Source organism: Neolamprologus brichardi, chromosome 11 (assembly GCF_056152115.1).
Source record: "Neolamprologus brichardi isolate AB-2024 chromosome 11, ASM5615211v1, whole genome shotgun sequence".
Lineage (NCBI taxonomy): Eukaryota > Metazoa > Chordata > Actinopteri > Cichliformes > Cichlidae > Neolamprologus > Neolamprologus brichardi.
This window is the reverse complement of record NC_142114.1, coordinates 22,375,136-22,389,050: the sequence shown is the minus strand read 5'-3', so window position 1 is coordinate 22,389,050 and position 13,915 is coordinate 22,375,136. Positions and strand designations below refer to the sequence as shown.

At 42.0% G+C, this 13,915-nt stretch overlaps 1 protein-coding gene across 1 annotated transcript in view; it reads left to right on the top strand.

Annotated features, from left to right (window-relative positions):
- The window catches only part of iglon5 (IgLON family member 5), a 110,972-nt gene that overhangs the window by 74,687 nt on the left and 22,370 nt on the right, over positions 1-13,915 (top strand). Inside the window, exon 2 of the mRNA XM_006791718.2 lies at positions 11,474-11,552. Within this exon, the coding sequence (XP_006791781.1) occupies positions 11,474-11,552 (79 nt within the window). The remainder of the gene's footprint in view (positions 1-11,473; positions 11,553-13,915) is intronic.

Genomic DNA, 13,915 nt, shown 5'->3' with positions numbered 1-13,915 from the left:
TGCCGGTGGCTTGAATGTCTGCCACATGCTCTCCAACACAGCTGTAGCCAGACAAAACTGGCACAGCGGCTATGTGTGCAGGATCTAGTGGTGACAACTCACAGCACTGGAGCAACAATGGTGAAAGCTGCTGCGATTCTGAATGCAAATGAACCCCATCCACAGCTGTAAGGATAGCTGTGGGCACAGCCAGGCGGCATCTAACTGCACACAAACAGGGAGAAGTGTGCAAACACTTGCACAAAAACACACACTTAAAATACACACACACAAATATTCACAAACATGCGCGTAGCAAACAGATTTATACAATTTTGCAAATGCACAAATTCACATTCATTATCTCTTTGCCCCTCTCCCACTCACAGGCGCGCACACACACACACACACACACACAGATGCTTACTTCATCTTTACTTGCCAGCATCTTAGTGCACTGCAGCATGCCTACCTTCCTTTTCTCTACCTCTCCCATTCGGTCCCTCTGGGGCTCCCTGCTAAGCAGGTGTTAGCTGATTTCTGTTCCCTCAGGTAATTCTGTTTTGTTCTTCGCAGCAAGTACTACTGCTGTGAATTATTCTGACAGAACCTTACTCTTGGGCTCTGGCCCTCACCTTCTCCGCCCTCCTGCCCCAGACTATTTTCCTTTTCTTTCCCCGAACTCTGCGCCTCCATCCGTTCTTCCATGCTTGGATCTCCTCCCTTACCATCCCCTGTGGTGTGGATAGCAAAACCTATGGACAAGCAGCCCAGCGGTCCAGAACACATTAGCCTGCACACACAAACACCCGTGGCTGCCACAGTGAGTATACACACCCACAAAAATGTTAACTCAAACACACATGTCGAGAAATGTACACACATACATCAATTCACGAACACACACGTCCTTAAATGTAATTCAGGGGCACTTGAAACCATCACATTCCAGCAGTACACGCAGTTATTTTTGCATTCATTGAGCTTCAAGTGTGTTGATGGAAAAATGTTGCCGGTTTTCAGTTGCCAAAATTTGGTTCCCTTCTGTTTTGCTGTTTGCAAAAGGCAGAGACAAAGAATGACTTATTTTAGATTGCTCATTACCACGGCAGTTTCAGACACCAGCTAATTGCCCTCCATTCAGCCATTACAATTAACTGGTCTTTTTGCTCTGTTTGAGTATATTACATATTTTGCATATTTCAACAAAAATATGTCGTTATCAGAATGAAATGAATGGAAGTGGGAAAATTAATAAGCTAAGTCAGTAGTTGTGCTGTAAAGGCTTATGCATGCATGCAAAAAAAAATCTAAACAAAAGCTAAATTAAATCTTTTCTTCTGCTCCACAATGACTCCAGACTTTGTTCGAAATTCACTGAATGTATTTGCAGCGTATCTTTTGTCTTTCGTGGAAATTGCATGATTTCACTGTAAGTTAATGTCCAGATTAACAGAAGTGGCAGTAATTTTCAGGCTTTTGTCAGACTCTGTTTTTCTCATTATTCCTACTTTTCAAGTCTATCATAAATGACCATTGGCAGCTTATATTGCCGTGGTCATCCATTTCACACGCATACGGCCCAAACACTCGACGGACTTTTTGATGCCTCATTCCTTTTGACTCCACTTTACAGCCAATGGTCCTATCAAAAATAACTGTGTCCATGCTATTACACTTCTTTGTTTCCTGTCGCTATCGGACGGTAATTGCTGTTTTTATTGTGGCCTCTTAAAGGCTGGAGTGTAAACTATAGGGCAAGCCTCGCCACTGTGCTGGAAGCTTAATCGCGTGGCTGGAAATATTTACTCGGTCTCTCAGCGTTGCATGAGTAGATGTGCCATAAAGATGAAAAATATGGAAAATCAGAACATAGTGAGATTTTTATTGCATATTTCATTGTGAAATGTGGGTAACTTTTATCTTTATTTACCTTATAAAAATGACTCACTGTTTTGTTTTACATGTAAGCTTTGTGTTCGGTAATTTGTAACAGTAGAGGAAAGTTAACAGAGTTAAAAATGAACATTGTGTGACATTGAAATGTCCTAGCAAGAAAAATGACAGGATCAGCCATTTCAGCAACTGACGAAAACAAATGACAAAGCCTCCGAGCAGATGTAGAAATTATGACTGTTGCCCATCGGGAAATCGACTCCTGTTCATTTCCAACTTCCCTGCCAAGACTCAATGGTACTTGAAGGATAACTTTGCTTTATACGTTTTTCTTATTGTCGACAGACATCAAGAAAAGATAGAAACTAGTATTGTTTATGCACTCCAAAAGCCTGATTTAGCTATTTTCTTGGTGCTATAGAACCTCGCTATTATCCCCAAATTAATCAAAACACATAACTCACTCACACTACTATACAGCATGCTGTATTTGTGCAGTATAAAAAATGTCAATACTATTTGGAAAATGTTTCACAGTCTAATAACAGTAATCATTTTTGCAGTTGGAGAGCCTGTAAAGTGTATAGTCAGATGCATGTCTCTTTTCATAGCCTATTGTGTCCATATGTTTACTTTGGGCTACATTTCCTTTAAAGGTGTACATGTGTTCAGTCCAACAAGCATGAATATATTCTACTATATGCACTCATCAGCCACTAATTTAGTTATAGCTTGCTAGTACTTGATTGGACCATCTTTTCCTTTCAGAACCACTTCAGTTCAGACACAAATTCAATAAGGAAACGTTACTCAGAGATTTTGGTCCATATTGACATGATAGCATCAAACAGTTGCTGCAGATTTGTCAGCTGCTGACTAACCAATGGTGTGAATCTCCTGTTCCACCACATCCCAGTGGTGCCCTGTTAGATTCAGATCTGGTAACTGTGAAGGTCATTTGAGGCCTCCAGTGAACTTACTCCCATGTTCAAGAAGCCAGTTTGAGATGATTTGAGCTTTTGACATGGGGCATTAACCTGCTGGAAGCGGCCATTGGAAGATGGGTACACTATGGTCATAGAGGAATGGACGTGGTCAGCAGGCTGTGATATTTACAGGATACTCAGCTTGTACTAAGTGGTCCAGAGTCTTCTAAGAAATGTCCCCTACACCATTACACCACCATCACTAGTCTGAACCAGTGATAGAAGGCAGGATGGATCTAGGTTTTCTTATTGATTGTGCTAAATTCTGACTCTACCAGGCAACATTTTTCCAGTTGTCTATTTTGGAAATTCAAATTGTAGCCACAGTTTTGTGTTCTTAGATGACAGGAGTACGGACCTCTGCTTCAGGGTTTAACATATTTTGTGTTCTACTGCATAGCTTGGTTGTAAAAAGTGGTTATTTAAGTTATTGTTGCCTTCCTGTCACCTCAAAGCAGTCTGGCCATTCTTCCCTGACTTCTGGCATTAACAAGGCATTTTTGCTCAAAGAACTGCCACTTATTGGGTGCTTTTTCTGTTTGTTTTTTTCTGTTCTTTTTCTGTAAATCCTAGAGATGGTGAGTAGTTTCAAAAATTCCACACCTACTGGAACCAGTTGCTTCAGTCCCCTTTCTGCCCTACCCCAACTTCAGCAGGTTGTCTTGACCACATCTAATTGTCTAAATACAATGAGTTGCAGCAATGCAAGTCAGGCCGCTTAGATATTTGCATTGGCATTATTATTTTTATTTGCAGAACTGTTTGGTCACTTTGTTAACCACATGTCAAAAGGCAAGCATGATCCACATGCAAAAAGCTTTCCCTCTATTTTTTGTTTAGTAGGGTGTCGATTCCCACACCCTGTGGCGTGATGGAAACACCGAATTCTACTTTACTTGGACTGTGATGGCTTACAAGAGCCTCACAAGAACTACACTTTGGACACTGTGTTTGTAGTAGATTCAGATGTAGTAGAGCTCAATGGAAACAAGCTAAGAAATGTCAAAAGAAAATTTATAACGATCGGTGCTAATAGGATCAGAGTTCACTTTGTGAAGTGTCAGGGATTTGTAATATCCAGCAGTCCAGTTTCTTATCCATATTAGGGTCTGGAGGTTATCCAAGCTGTCATATGGTTACCAGTTAATCATAGCGTAAACACAAAGAGACAGACATTCACACCTAATAATGGCCACTGTTGCTTATGTAAACTGCAGCAAGCGCCAAAAGAAACATCACAACCGCTGGCACACGCTGTGCTTTGATGTCGTTTTGGCTTGTTGTGCATCTCTCGATTTTTGTTACTTTGGTACACTCATCCAGGTTGGAGACATGAGTGTACGAGTGGGTTGGTCTTTGGTTTCATTTCAATGATCAATGTTGAAGCGCAAAAATCCCCAGATTGAAGAGAGAGAGATGCAGCAACAACTTGAAAAGTGAAATATTCTGGAGACACCTTTGAAACACTTAAGTTAATGATATCAAGTGTATCTACAGAGTATCTCTCTTAGAAGACCCACGGTAAAATAGAAAACATACACACAAAATAAACTGAATCTAACACCAAGGTGCACATCTGCAGCTTTGATTTACTTGGCGCCATAGAAGGCATCATGCTGCTGTTAGGTTGTCTTGCTGTAGGTATGATATTCCTTTTGTTGCCAATAAAGTATGTTATTGTCAGAGGAAGTCGGATGGCGAGCTAGTTGCAGTGAATCAGTATTTTAAGCTTCTCTTTTAAAGCTGTGACAGCACTTAACCACAAATCTGTCAAATTACCAGTGCACTGGGTGTATTTAGGGGGGTCTACAGGGCCTTGTGTACAGCAGGCAGGAAGGCAGGCCGGCACGCGCCTGTGTGCGCTCGCTGAAAAAGGAAGTAACAGTTTAACTGCTATATTGATCTCAAGAGTGCTAAGGGGTTTAGGCGCCAGTCCAAGGAAAATAGGGGGTAAAAGAAAGCGGTGTGGGGCTCGTCCCTGGTTTTAGCACGCTCGGCTTTTCTCCCCAGCCACGCTTGATTCAATGGTAAAGATCTGTGGCTGCCCATTGAAGTTGTACAACTGGTGCATTGAGTACTGTATGGCTCTGTGCACTCTGCAGTGCTCTATTGATTGATGTGTGAAGAGGGATTAGTAGGTGGGAGGGAGCTGAGGGAAGGGAGACGCTGGGTGGGAATGAGCGATCAGAGGCGGAATTGTGGATGCAGCATGTGTACAATAAAAAGGGGCAGATGTCACATCTTTGGTGAGGCCAAGCTAGACACCCGGGGGTGATGACCTGCTTTTCTGTACATGTTGATGGTTTTCATCCTTGTGAGTTCAAGCACTGTTAGCAATTGCATATGTGTTTTTATATATCTGGTCCCTGCAACAGCAGAAAAATACACGACCTTGAGTGACGAGCAGCTAAAAGTCCATCCTGTCCTCTCAATGCCTGAGAATGAGCTTACTAGAGCACTTAATGCCAAAATAAGCTTCAGTCACGTAAACACTCATTTTAGTCATTCCACTGCGTTGCTTCAGCAGGAAAAAACATATTTGGTCTGAAAGGGGAAAAAATGATATTACCAGACAGATTCAAAACAATTCATTCACCGTGACTTCCCTGACATTTCTTAGATTTCCTGTCAAGTGGAATCCCGCCGACATCCATTTTGCTTCACCAGCAATTGTGAAAAGCAAGCGACCTGCATATCCATCTTGTTGTGCTGTTTGAGTGAGGGATCCAGGTGGTTTCTCACTGCTTGCCCATCACTCTCTCTTTGCTCTCCTGTTGCTCTGTCCCTGACAGGTGGTGCTGAGGTTGGAAACAGCCAGGAGGGGAGTCGGGGATTTCATTGATAGGGTGTAGACGGTTTGAATGAGCAGTGAAGTGAAAGAGAAGAGGACAAGGAGGAAGTGGGTAGGAAAGGGGTTAGTGGTTGGGGAGCTCCAAAGAGGTGGACATGAGGTTGGATTCGGGCCGTCCAGAGTTAATGGGCTCAGACGAGGTAGAGAAAGGGATATCGGTGCTGGTTAATGTTTAATCCCCCCATCCCCAGCCCCTTGTCTCTTGCCTGCAGTTCCCTGCATCTGATAATCCTTGGGCTGCCTCTCTTCATCATCAAGGTGTCGAAGGGAAGTGCCTCTGTAAATATTTAATTGGCTGCAGCATGCCGGTGTTAATTATGCAGGTGTGTTTTTCCTTTGCTTTGCTCTCTGCCCCAGCATTTTTGTCTATGTCCTTGCACTTTTCTCCCCTTTCATATTAATATTTCCCTATTGTTCCCGCTTTTATGGTTGCTACTAAGGCCAATACTGGTATTATCACGCAAAACTACTGCTACAAAACTGCTATATCTGCTTCTCTTGGTGTAGTTACTGTCAGTACATGCTGTAATTGTGTATTCCACTACAGCTTTTTCTCTTTCTCAGTAACTTTCTTTCACCTCGCCCCGGTTATCAATCTTCAGCTTTCCCCTTCCACCTTGTGCTATACCTCTCTCCTTCTCTTTTCAATTTCAAAACCACAGCAGCCCCCTTTAAAATGGATTATTGTTATGGGTTTCATTATAGCCTCTGCTGTTATCCGTCTTGACGCCAATCATGCTTTCAGAAGTAGCTTTCCCTCCTCTCTGTGTTTATTTGATCGTCAAGGGCAATGCGAAATAGATGAACAGTACAAAGACAGCCTTTCAAGGACTTTGCAGGCTAAAGTTGTACAGCTCAATAGGGCTATACTCATAAGTGTCTGCCAGTAGCAAGTGCAATTACAAACAGGCGCATGTAAAAGTCAAGAGAATACAAATCACATAATAGATGTCTCGTGGGTACTGAGCAAGCAGCCTTGCAATGCTTTTACAGACAAAAAGACACAATGTAGGGGAGCACAGAGACAAAAACACTGGACCACAAGTGGAGGGAATTATGACCAAGTCTACATTATGGGCAGCAACAGATAAAGTGTTATCCACAGATGAGCAAAAGAGGTTTCTGCTTCTGCAGGGTGTATAAAAACAGAATTGAGTAGCAATGCAGTAGTATTGTGTAATCCCCTAGGCATCCCCGTACAATTTTATTCTCTTAAAATGTCAAATCCAGACTTGAGGCGCAATGCTATGTGCAGACAAAAGGCTTAAGGGGGTCATCTGGACAGGATTCAAGGATGCATTTGTGTCTATGCTTGTGCATGTATGATTCTGGAGGAAGGAGGTTCCATTTGTGTGCTAAGCAGGTCGTAGCAAGGACGAGAGATACCAGTAGGCATGACAAGACTGTATCTGGCGTTGACAGCAGCGAGCAGGGAAATTCAATATGCCGGTGGCCACACCAACACCAGGGCTGGCTCTGTTCTTTATTATTCATTCTCATCAATGTTTTTCCCCATCCTTGTTTCAGTGTAGTAAAACAAAGTGAAGATAAAATATTTGTGTGTGTATGTTAGGTAAGCTAGGTAGCTGGTCGTTCAAGATTCCCCGTTGGCAAGCACATTCCTTAGCTGGGTGTCAAGATTTCTGAATCATCCAGGTGGGTGCAGTTTATCATCCTATATGCTGAGGGCCCCAGGAGGGAGAAGAGAAAATGGAGGATTTGAGTTAGGGATCAATAAAGCTGAATGCAACAGAGAAAAGTGACATCTGAAGATTCTGTTTTGGCCATGAAACAGCACAATAGTGTTTCCACACAGGCCTCATTATTGTTTTGTTTGGCCGCGTCTGTTGTGTTTGACCAACAACATTTGAATTAATAGCCTGAAAGGAGTAAACACCATGGTGGGAGACACATGCTGTCATTCAGTGAGATGATGTTTACATTTTGTTTTACACTCAACACTCCCAGTTCACACTGCGGAGCCACTCTTTTTGTTCCTTCGTCAGAAGCAGGTACTGACTAATTTCCATCAGAAAACATTGTTTTATCAGGTAGTTTAGACACATGTACTGCTGCGTGTAGGACACAAATTCAGATCAGGTAATTCATGTTTGTGTTCATGACTGGATGACTTGGACAGTCATTTCAAAAAAGGAGTACAGTGAACCCAAAGCACATATATTTCTATTTACAAATTAGGGCTGCCAGAAACAATTATTTTGATAGTCGACAGTGTCACCGATTATTTTTGCGATAAGTCAACTGATCAGATCACGCATCCATGTGCACATGTGAAAACTATAACTTTAATCTGAAAAAAGCCAAACAATAACATTTTTAAGTTATCGAAGTGACCTATATATCATGTTTAACCTGAATAGCAAAGGACCGCGGGGGTTCTGAAAATGATCTGCTAGGAGTCCGGTGTTCTCACCGGCTCTAGTGAGCCTTAACCTTCCGGTCAGCTCGTCTCCAAAAACGTCGGTGCACTTTTGTGATGTCCTGATAAACTGAGCAGATATTTGAAGTTTACACAGCTACATTCTCGCCTGAAAATATCTTAAAAGTTTATTTTGTGACCCAGACAGAGCAATAAGAGTAATATTAAAACTAAGTAGCTGTCGCCATTGTTGGAAATTGGAATTGGCTGGGCCGCGCTATGAATCCTGGGATAGGTTGGGCCACGAAGGATACGCCCGACCCATCCTTCAAATCTGCGGAAAAGGAGGACACATTTGTTGGAGTCTTCGAATTTGGACAGCCTTCCTCGCGTCACTGTCACGTAATCAGCCTATAAATGCGAAGGATGCAGCCCCTGAATTTGGACACAGCTACGATACCGAGCTCCTTCTTCTTTTTTGGCATTTAACGGCAGCGGGCATCCTTGTAGATGCATTGCTGCCATCTTCTGTTTCAGTTCGTTATTACACTCTTAAATCCTACTGCTTATTCCTGTGTCCTTCGGGATCTTACAAAGCTTCAAACGACGTGTCAGCTATTAAATTAGTCATCAACGATGACATAATAGTGACTAGTCGACTAATCGTGGCAGCCCTATTACACACATACACACACACATATATGTATGTATGTATAGATAGATAGATAGATAGATAGATAGATAGATAGATAGATAGATAGATAGATAATTTTGGGCATGTAGCCCATCCCTGTGGACTTGGTTTGTATGCTTTGCCGTCTGTATTTTTATCATCGCGGAGTCGTCCACCTGTCAGGCTCATAATATTATGGCTGCCTTTTACAGAATGCTTTTCAGGAAAGTGTATGGTCCCCGCACTGCTCCGAGGGCACCTTTGTCTCAGGACAGAAGTGTTTTCTCAAATACAAATGCTGGTCCCGTTGCATTGATGCATTCGAAGTGACAGGGGTCAAAAAGGGTTATACAGTGGTGAGCTTGTGCTTGAGTCAGGTAGATATTATGCTAAATGTTTGTGTAAGTGTGTTCCTCTGTGTCATTTTTTTGACTCCCGTGTGCCTACATGAAGTCACATTTGTATTTTCCTCAGGGAATGCGAAGGGAATCTTTTCTATTTTTGTTGTCACGGTGGCCTCCTTTATCATGATGGGTTTGGTTCGTAGAAGAGCGTGTGGGTGTACCCACAGACTTGCTCGTCTGTGATTTGTCCTGTGATTCACTGTGGGAGAGGAAGTGTGTGGTGAATGTGTTGACCTGGTTATCATGTTTTGCGGCGCTTAGGAGCGCAGGCAGGGTGATACAGGTTTTAGAATGCAAGGTGCCAATCGAGCTGTGAAAATGGGAATTGAGTAGGGAAATGGGAATAGCTCCCTGCTGGTTTGTAACCTTCGCAATGTTGTGTGGAGCATTCAGCGTATGCACACATCTTTTATTCAATCGATGTGAGCGCACGTGTGTGCTGCATGCGTGTCTCTGTGCTTACATTATTTGATAGAGTGCGACTTTTCTCTGCATGTGCGTCTGTAATTGTGTCTGTGGGGTAGCGTATTCATGACATCATGTCACACAACAGAATTGAATTAACCTAAATATAGTCTAGTGGGTAGAGAGTATAGAGCACTTGAAAGGGAACAGCTGAGGGCTTGAGCTGAGGACCATCTAAGTCTTAGATGGAAAGCATAAGCACTGCAACGGTATGCAATATTACTCCAGAGTAAAAACCACAGACAGCTTTTAAACACTAGACATGATGGCTAATGCGCTACGCCCCTCCTTTAAGCTGTTCTGAGAGGAAGGGAGAGATGAAGCCAGTTCTGGGATCCTTGGCCAGCCTAGATAGCGTAGCAGCAGCGCCCATTAATGCGATTACAGCTTTTAGTGGGAGATTTTCAGGGCCAGTTTTATTCTGAGACGTCATTAGTTTATCCTCCTTTCTTGTTTCCCGTCGGTGTGTCAGCAGACAAATATACACATTCACATCGAGGAGCAACCTAAACTCTGATTGCTCTGATTGCTTATACGCAAAATGAGCCGCATATGCACTGGTTCACATGCATGTAACCAACGCATGACTTAATGAACACACATGCGTGATTATAGCCTAGATTTGCCATTGTGCAGCCACAAAAGTTATTCCACACTTATATTTACAAAAAGTCCAAAGAGAACAGGCACAATTAGTCTTTATTTAAGAGATGATAAATTAGTCTGTAGTGCAGTTAGCACAACTGTCTGCGCTGCAGTTTGAAAACCTTTTGATTAGCGGTACAAAATGTGCGTTATAATTCAGAAGCCTTTGTCATTATTCTTTGTAATCAAAACATGATTTCACAAAGACCCTTCTTTAATTTAAAACTCCCATTTCCCATTTATTTAGTGGTGCACTGCCATTCATTTTGGGTCTCATCTGTTCGAAAATTCTTATACGGCATGCTTAACATTTCGTGGAATTTGTGTGGCTGCTTAACAAACCGTGAGGTTCTTCTTAGCAACTCAGTGCAGCAGGTTCATTTCATAAAGTCACCATTTATTAAACCTCAAGGCTAGACAGCAGCAAAAGCCTATATTGAGGTCATCTTTCAGGCAGTGGGAAGAAAAGATTGTCAGAGATGGAGGGAGGACACAAGCCGCGATATCTAGTGTCATGCTGTGTTTTGGCAGAGTTTAGATGGACAGAGCCAGGCGTCTTACTGGGGAGCGGCTTGCCACAGTAGGCAATATCACTGCCAGCATATAAGGTCTTTGAGTGCGGTCCAAAAAAGTTTACGAAATGACTTCAAACTGTTTACTTTTTTTTTCTTCGTACCTGAGTGTGTCAGACACTCAGGTAAGCACTCAGGTGCTCTCAGGATTTGTGTCCGTTCTTGTGTCAGTTTGTAATATATGTTTGTGCTATTGCAAGCATGTGCCTGTTTTCTGTGTGGGTGTGTGTGTGCGTGTGTGTGTGTGTATTGGTAGGCAGGATGAGCATCCCTTCTGTTACCGTTGCTGTCCCTTCATTTCACGCTCCGGCAGCTCCGCGTGAATCCTCTTCCCTTTGCTCATTATCAGTGCTGTTCAATGAACGAGCAGCCCACCAGAATGCAGGGTAAAACCAAATCATTATTCAAGTATGGGGGTCAGTGCAGACATTGTGACTCTTTTGTTTAGTATATTTATTACTTTCCCTTCAGAGCGAGCAGGATGCAGGACACATCTCTGGCCTGAATGATTTTGTGAGGTGGTCGATCTTTAAGTATCTTACCTGAGATAGATGAACACTAGCGGAGTGTCTGGTGTTTTTATTGGATGCTGATTGCACTCTTCTCTCATTTTTCTTGGCAGGGTCCAGCGTGCACGGAGCAGAATTCGGGCACCTGCCGGACAACATTACAGTGCTGGAAGGCGAAAGCGTTACTTTGAGGTAACTCTTGATCCTACACGTGCACCGACTGATTACATGAAAAACATGTTTGCCTTCCCACCACCTGTCACACTGGTATAATTGCCAATCCTCTGTCACATAACTTCAATTAGGCATCCTATCCTGTGCCATATCTTCCATCTCTGTTTATTGTAGCTAACTGACTAATATCTGTCAAATGTCACTGGAGTCACCCAGGCCTTCTGCAGTCATATTTTCTTTTAACTTAGATGTAACAGTAATGAAGTCCAGTCCTGCTCGGTTGGTGGACCGTCTCTGCATCCAACCACAACTACCTAGCTGTGAGTGATGAATCAGAAATCACAGCTTTTCCCTGCTCCCAACCAAGCAAAAAAAAAACCAGCCAACTTGTTTTTTTTTCTCCTTGCATAGATGTGACCTGGCTTGGCAGTACACTCAGCAGTGCTAGAAAAATAGCGCCCCCCCCCCCCCCCCCCCCCCAAAAAAAAAAAAAAAAAAATTCAAGTCAACATTACTTCCATCACCTTTAAACCTACATATCTCCAACAGCTCTGAGCAAATTCTCAAGTTCCCTTTTCTTTTAAAAGAAGACTGGACTTCTACAAAGATCAAAGCTATTATTCTGAAGCCAAGTACATTCTGTCAATTTTCATTAACATGAAAATGTCTCTCTAAAAAATTTAAATTAAAAACGCTGGAAACTCCATTCTTTTCAGGAAATTTAACTTTAATGGTTCTATTAATAAATGTAGTAATGTGTATAGGATTGTTTTGAAAATTGAATTGAAAGTTTTTCTTTAGACACTGGCTACTTTTTTACAGTCCTTGTACTTGAACATTTTCAAAGAAAGGTTTTTTTGTTTGTTTGTTTTTAATGTATTTATATATTTATCGTATATTTATTTGTTAAGTCAGTTAATGACCTATGAATCAGTTATCTGTAGAAGAAGAACCTACCTCAAGGGATAAACTAGTATTGTGTCTTTACAGGACAACAGAGAACCAATTTTGAGGCACTTTGTTACTAGCAGCCTGTTGCAAAAACACATAATTTGTTCTCATTTCTTAGTTGAAACTATGAAAAATGCCACAGAAAGCAGAGTTTGACAGGCGTAAAATAGTTTTTTTGCACCAACAAAGTGATTCTCACAGAGCTATTAGCCAAACAATATGACATATCTCAGCCTAGTGTGCAGTGTGTCTTTAAAAAATTAAGGAAGTAGAGGACAAAAGTAGCAGGCCTAAAATACTATGTGCAGCAGATAACCAGTATCTGAAAGTCATGTCCTTAAGAAATTAGAACAAATTCAGCAAAGACCTGACACAGGACCTGAGAGATGCATTTGGCAAGTGGTTGATCCATCTACTGTTCACTGAAGCCTCATCAAAAATGGTCTCGGTGGAAAGGTGGCTGCCAAAAAGCCATTCATAAGGAATGGAAACAAGTGGAAAAGGCTGGGAGAGAAACATCTGAGGTGTGCCAAATTACTCAAGAACTGGACTGGAAATAAGTGGCAACAGGTTTGACGCAGTGATAAATCCAGATTGGAAATTTTTGGGTTCAAGTTACTGTTAATATGTACAGAGGAGGTCAAGAGAGAGATACAGCGATGAATGTTGAAAGCTATCTGTAAAACACAGTGGATGCTCAGTCATAGTGTGTGGCTACATTTCAGTCAGTGGTGTTGGGTATCATGTCAAAATTGATGGAATTATAAACTCGGAAAAATGCCATCAGATTTTGATCAACCATGCAATACCATTGGAAGGTGTTTAATTGGGAGCACCTCCATTTTTGAGGATGATAATAATCATGATCACACAGCCAGTGGAGTGAATACCTGGATAAAAAAAAAACACACACACAATGGAACACTATCATTCATGGATTGGACTCCCAAGAGCCCGGACCTTAACATTATATTTCATTTCAAGCAGTATGGGATCATCTTGACACAGTGCGGAACAAAAGACAGCCAACAGCCAAAGAAGAGTTTTGGAAAGTCCTTCAAGAAGCCTAATGAACTATTCCTGAAGACTAGTTAAAGAACTTACTTGAAAGCTTGCCTAAGAGACTTCAGGATGTGTTAAAGGATAAAGGTGGTCATACCAAATATTGGCTTTCAAGCTCATTAGAAGTTCATTATACAGCATACTGTATTTCCATTTATATTTTCACATTTCCCATTGTCTTAAAAACTATAAACAAATGAGGGGTGGCTCAAGACCTTTGGCTTATTCTAACAGATAACATGCAACACCCGGTGATTGGGTGTGGGTTGCACTGTCACTTCACAGGGTATCTTAGAGAGTTACCCCGTACATGGGGAATAACGAAGTTGAGAGATAGTTTTCACATGATAAAGAACGTTTGGTTATTT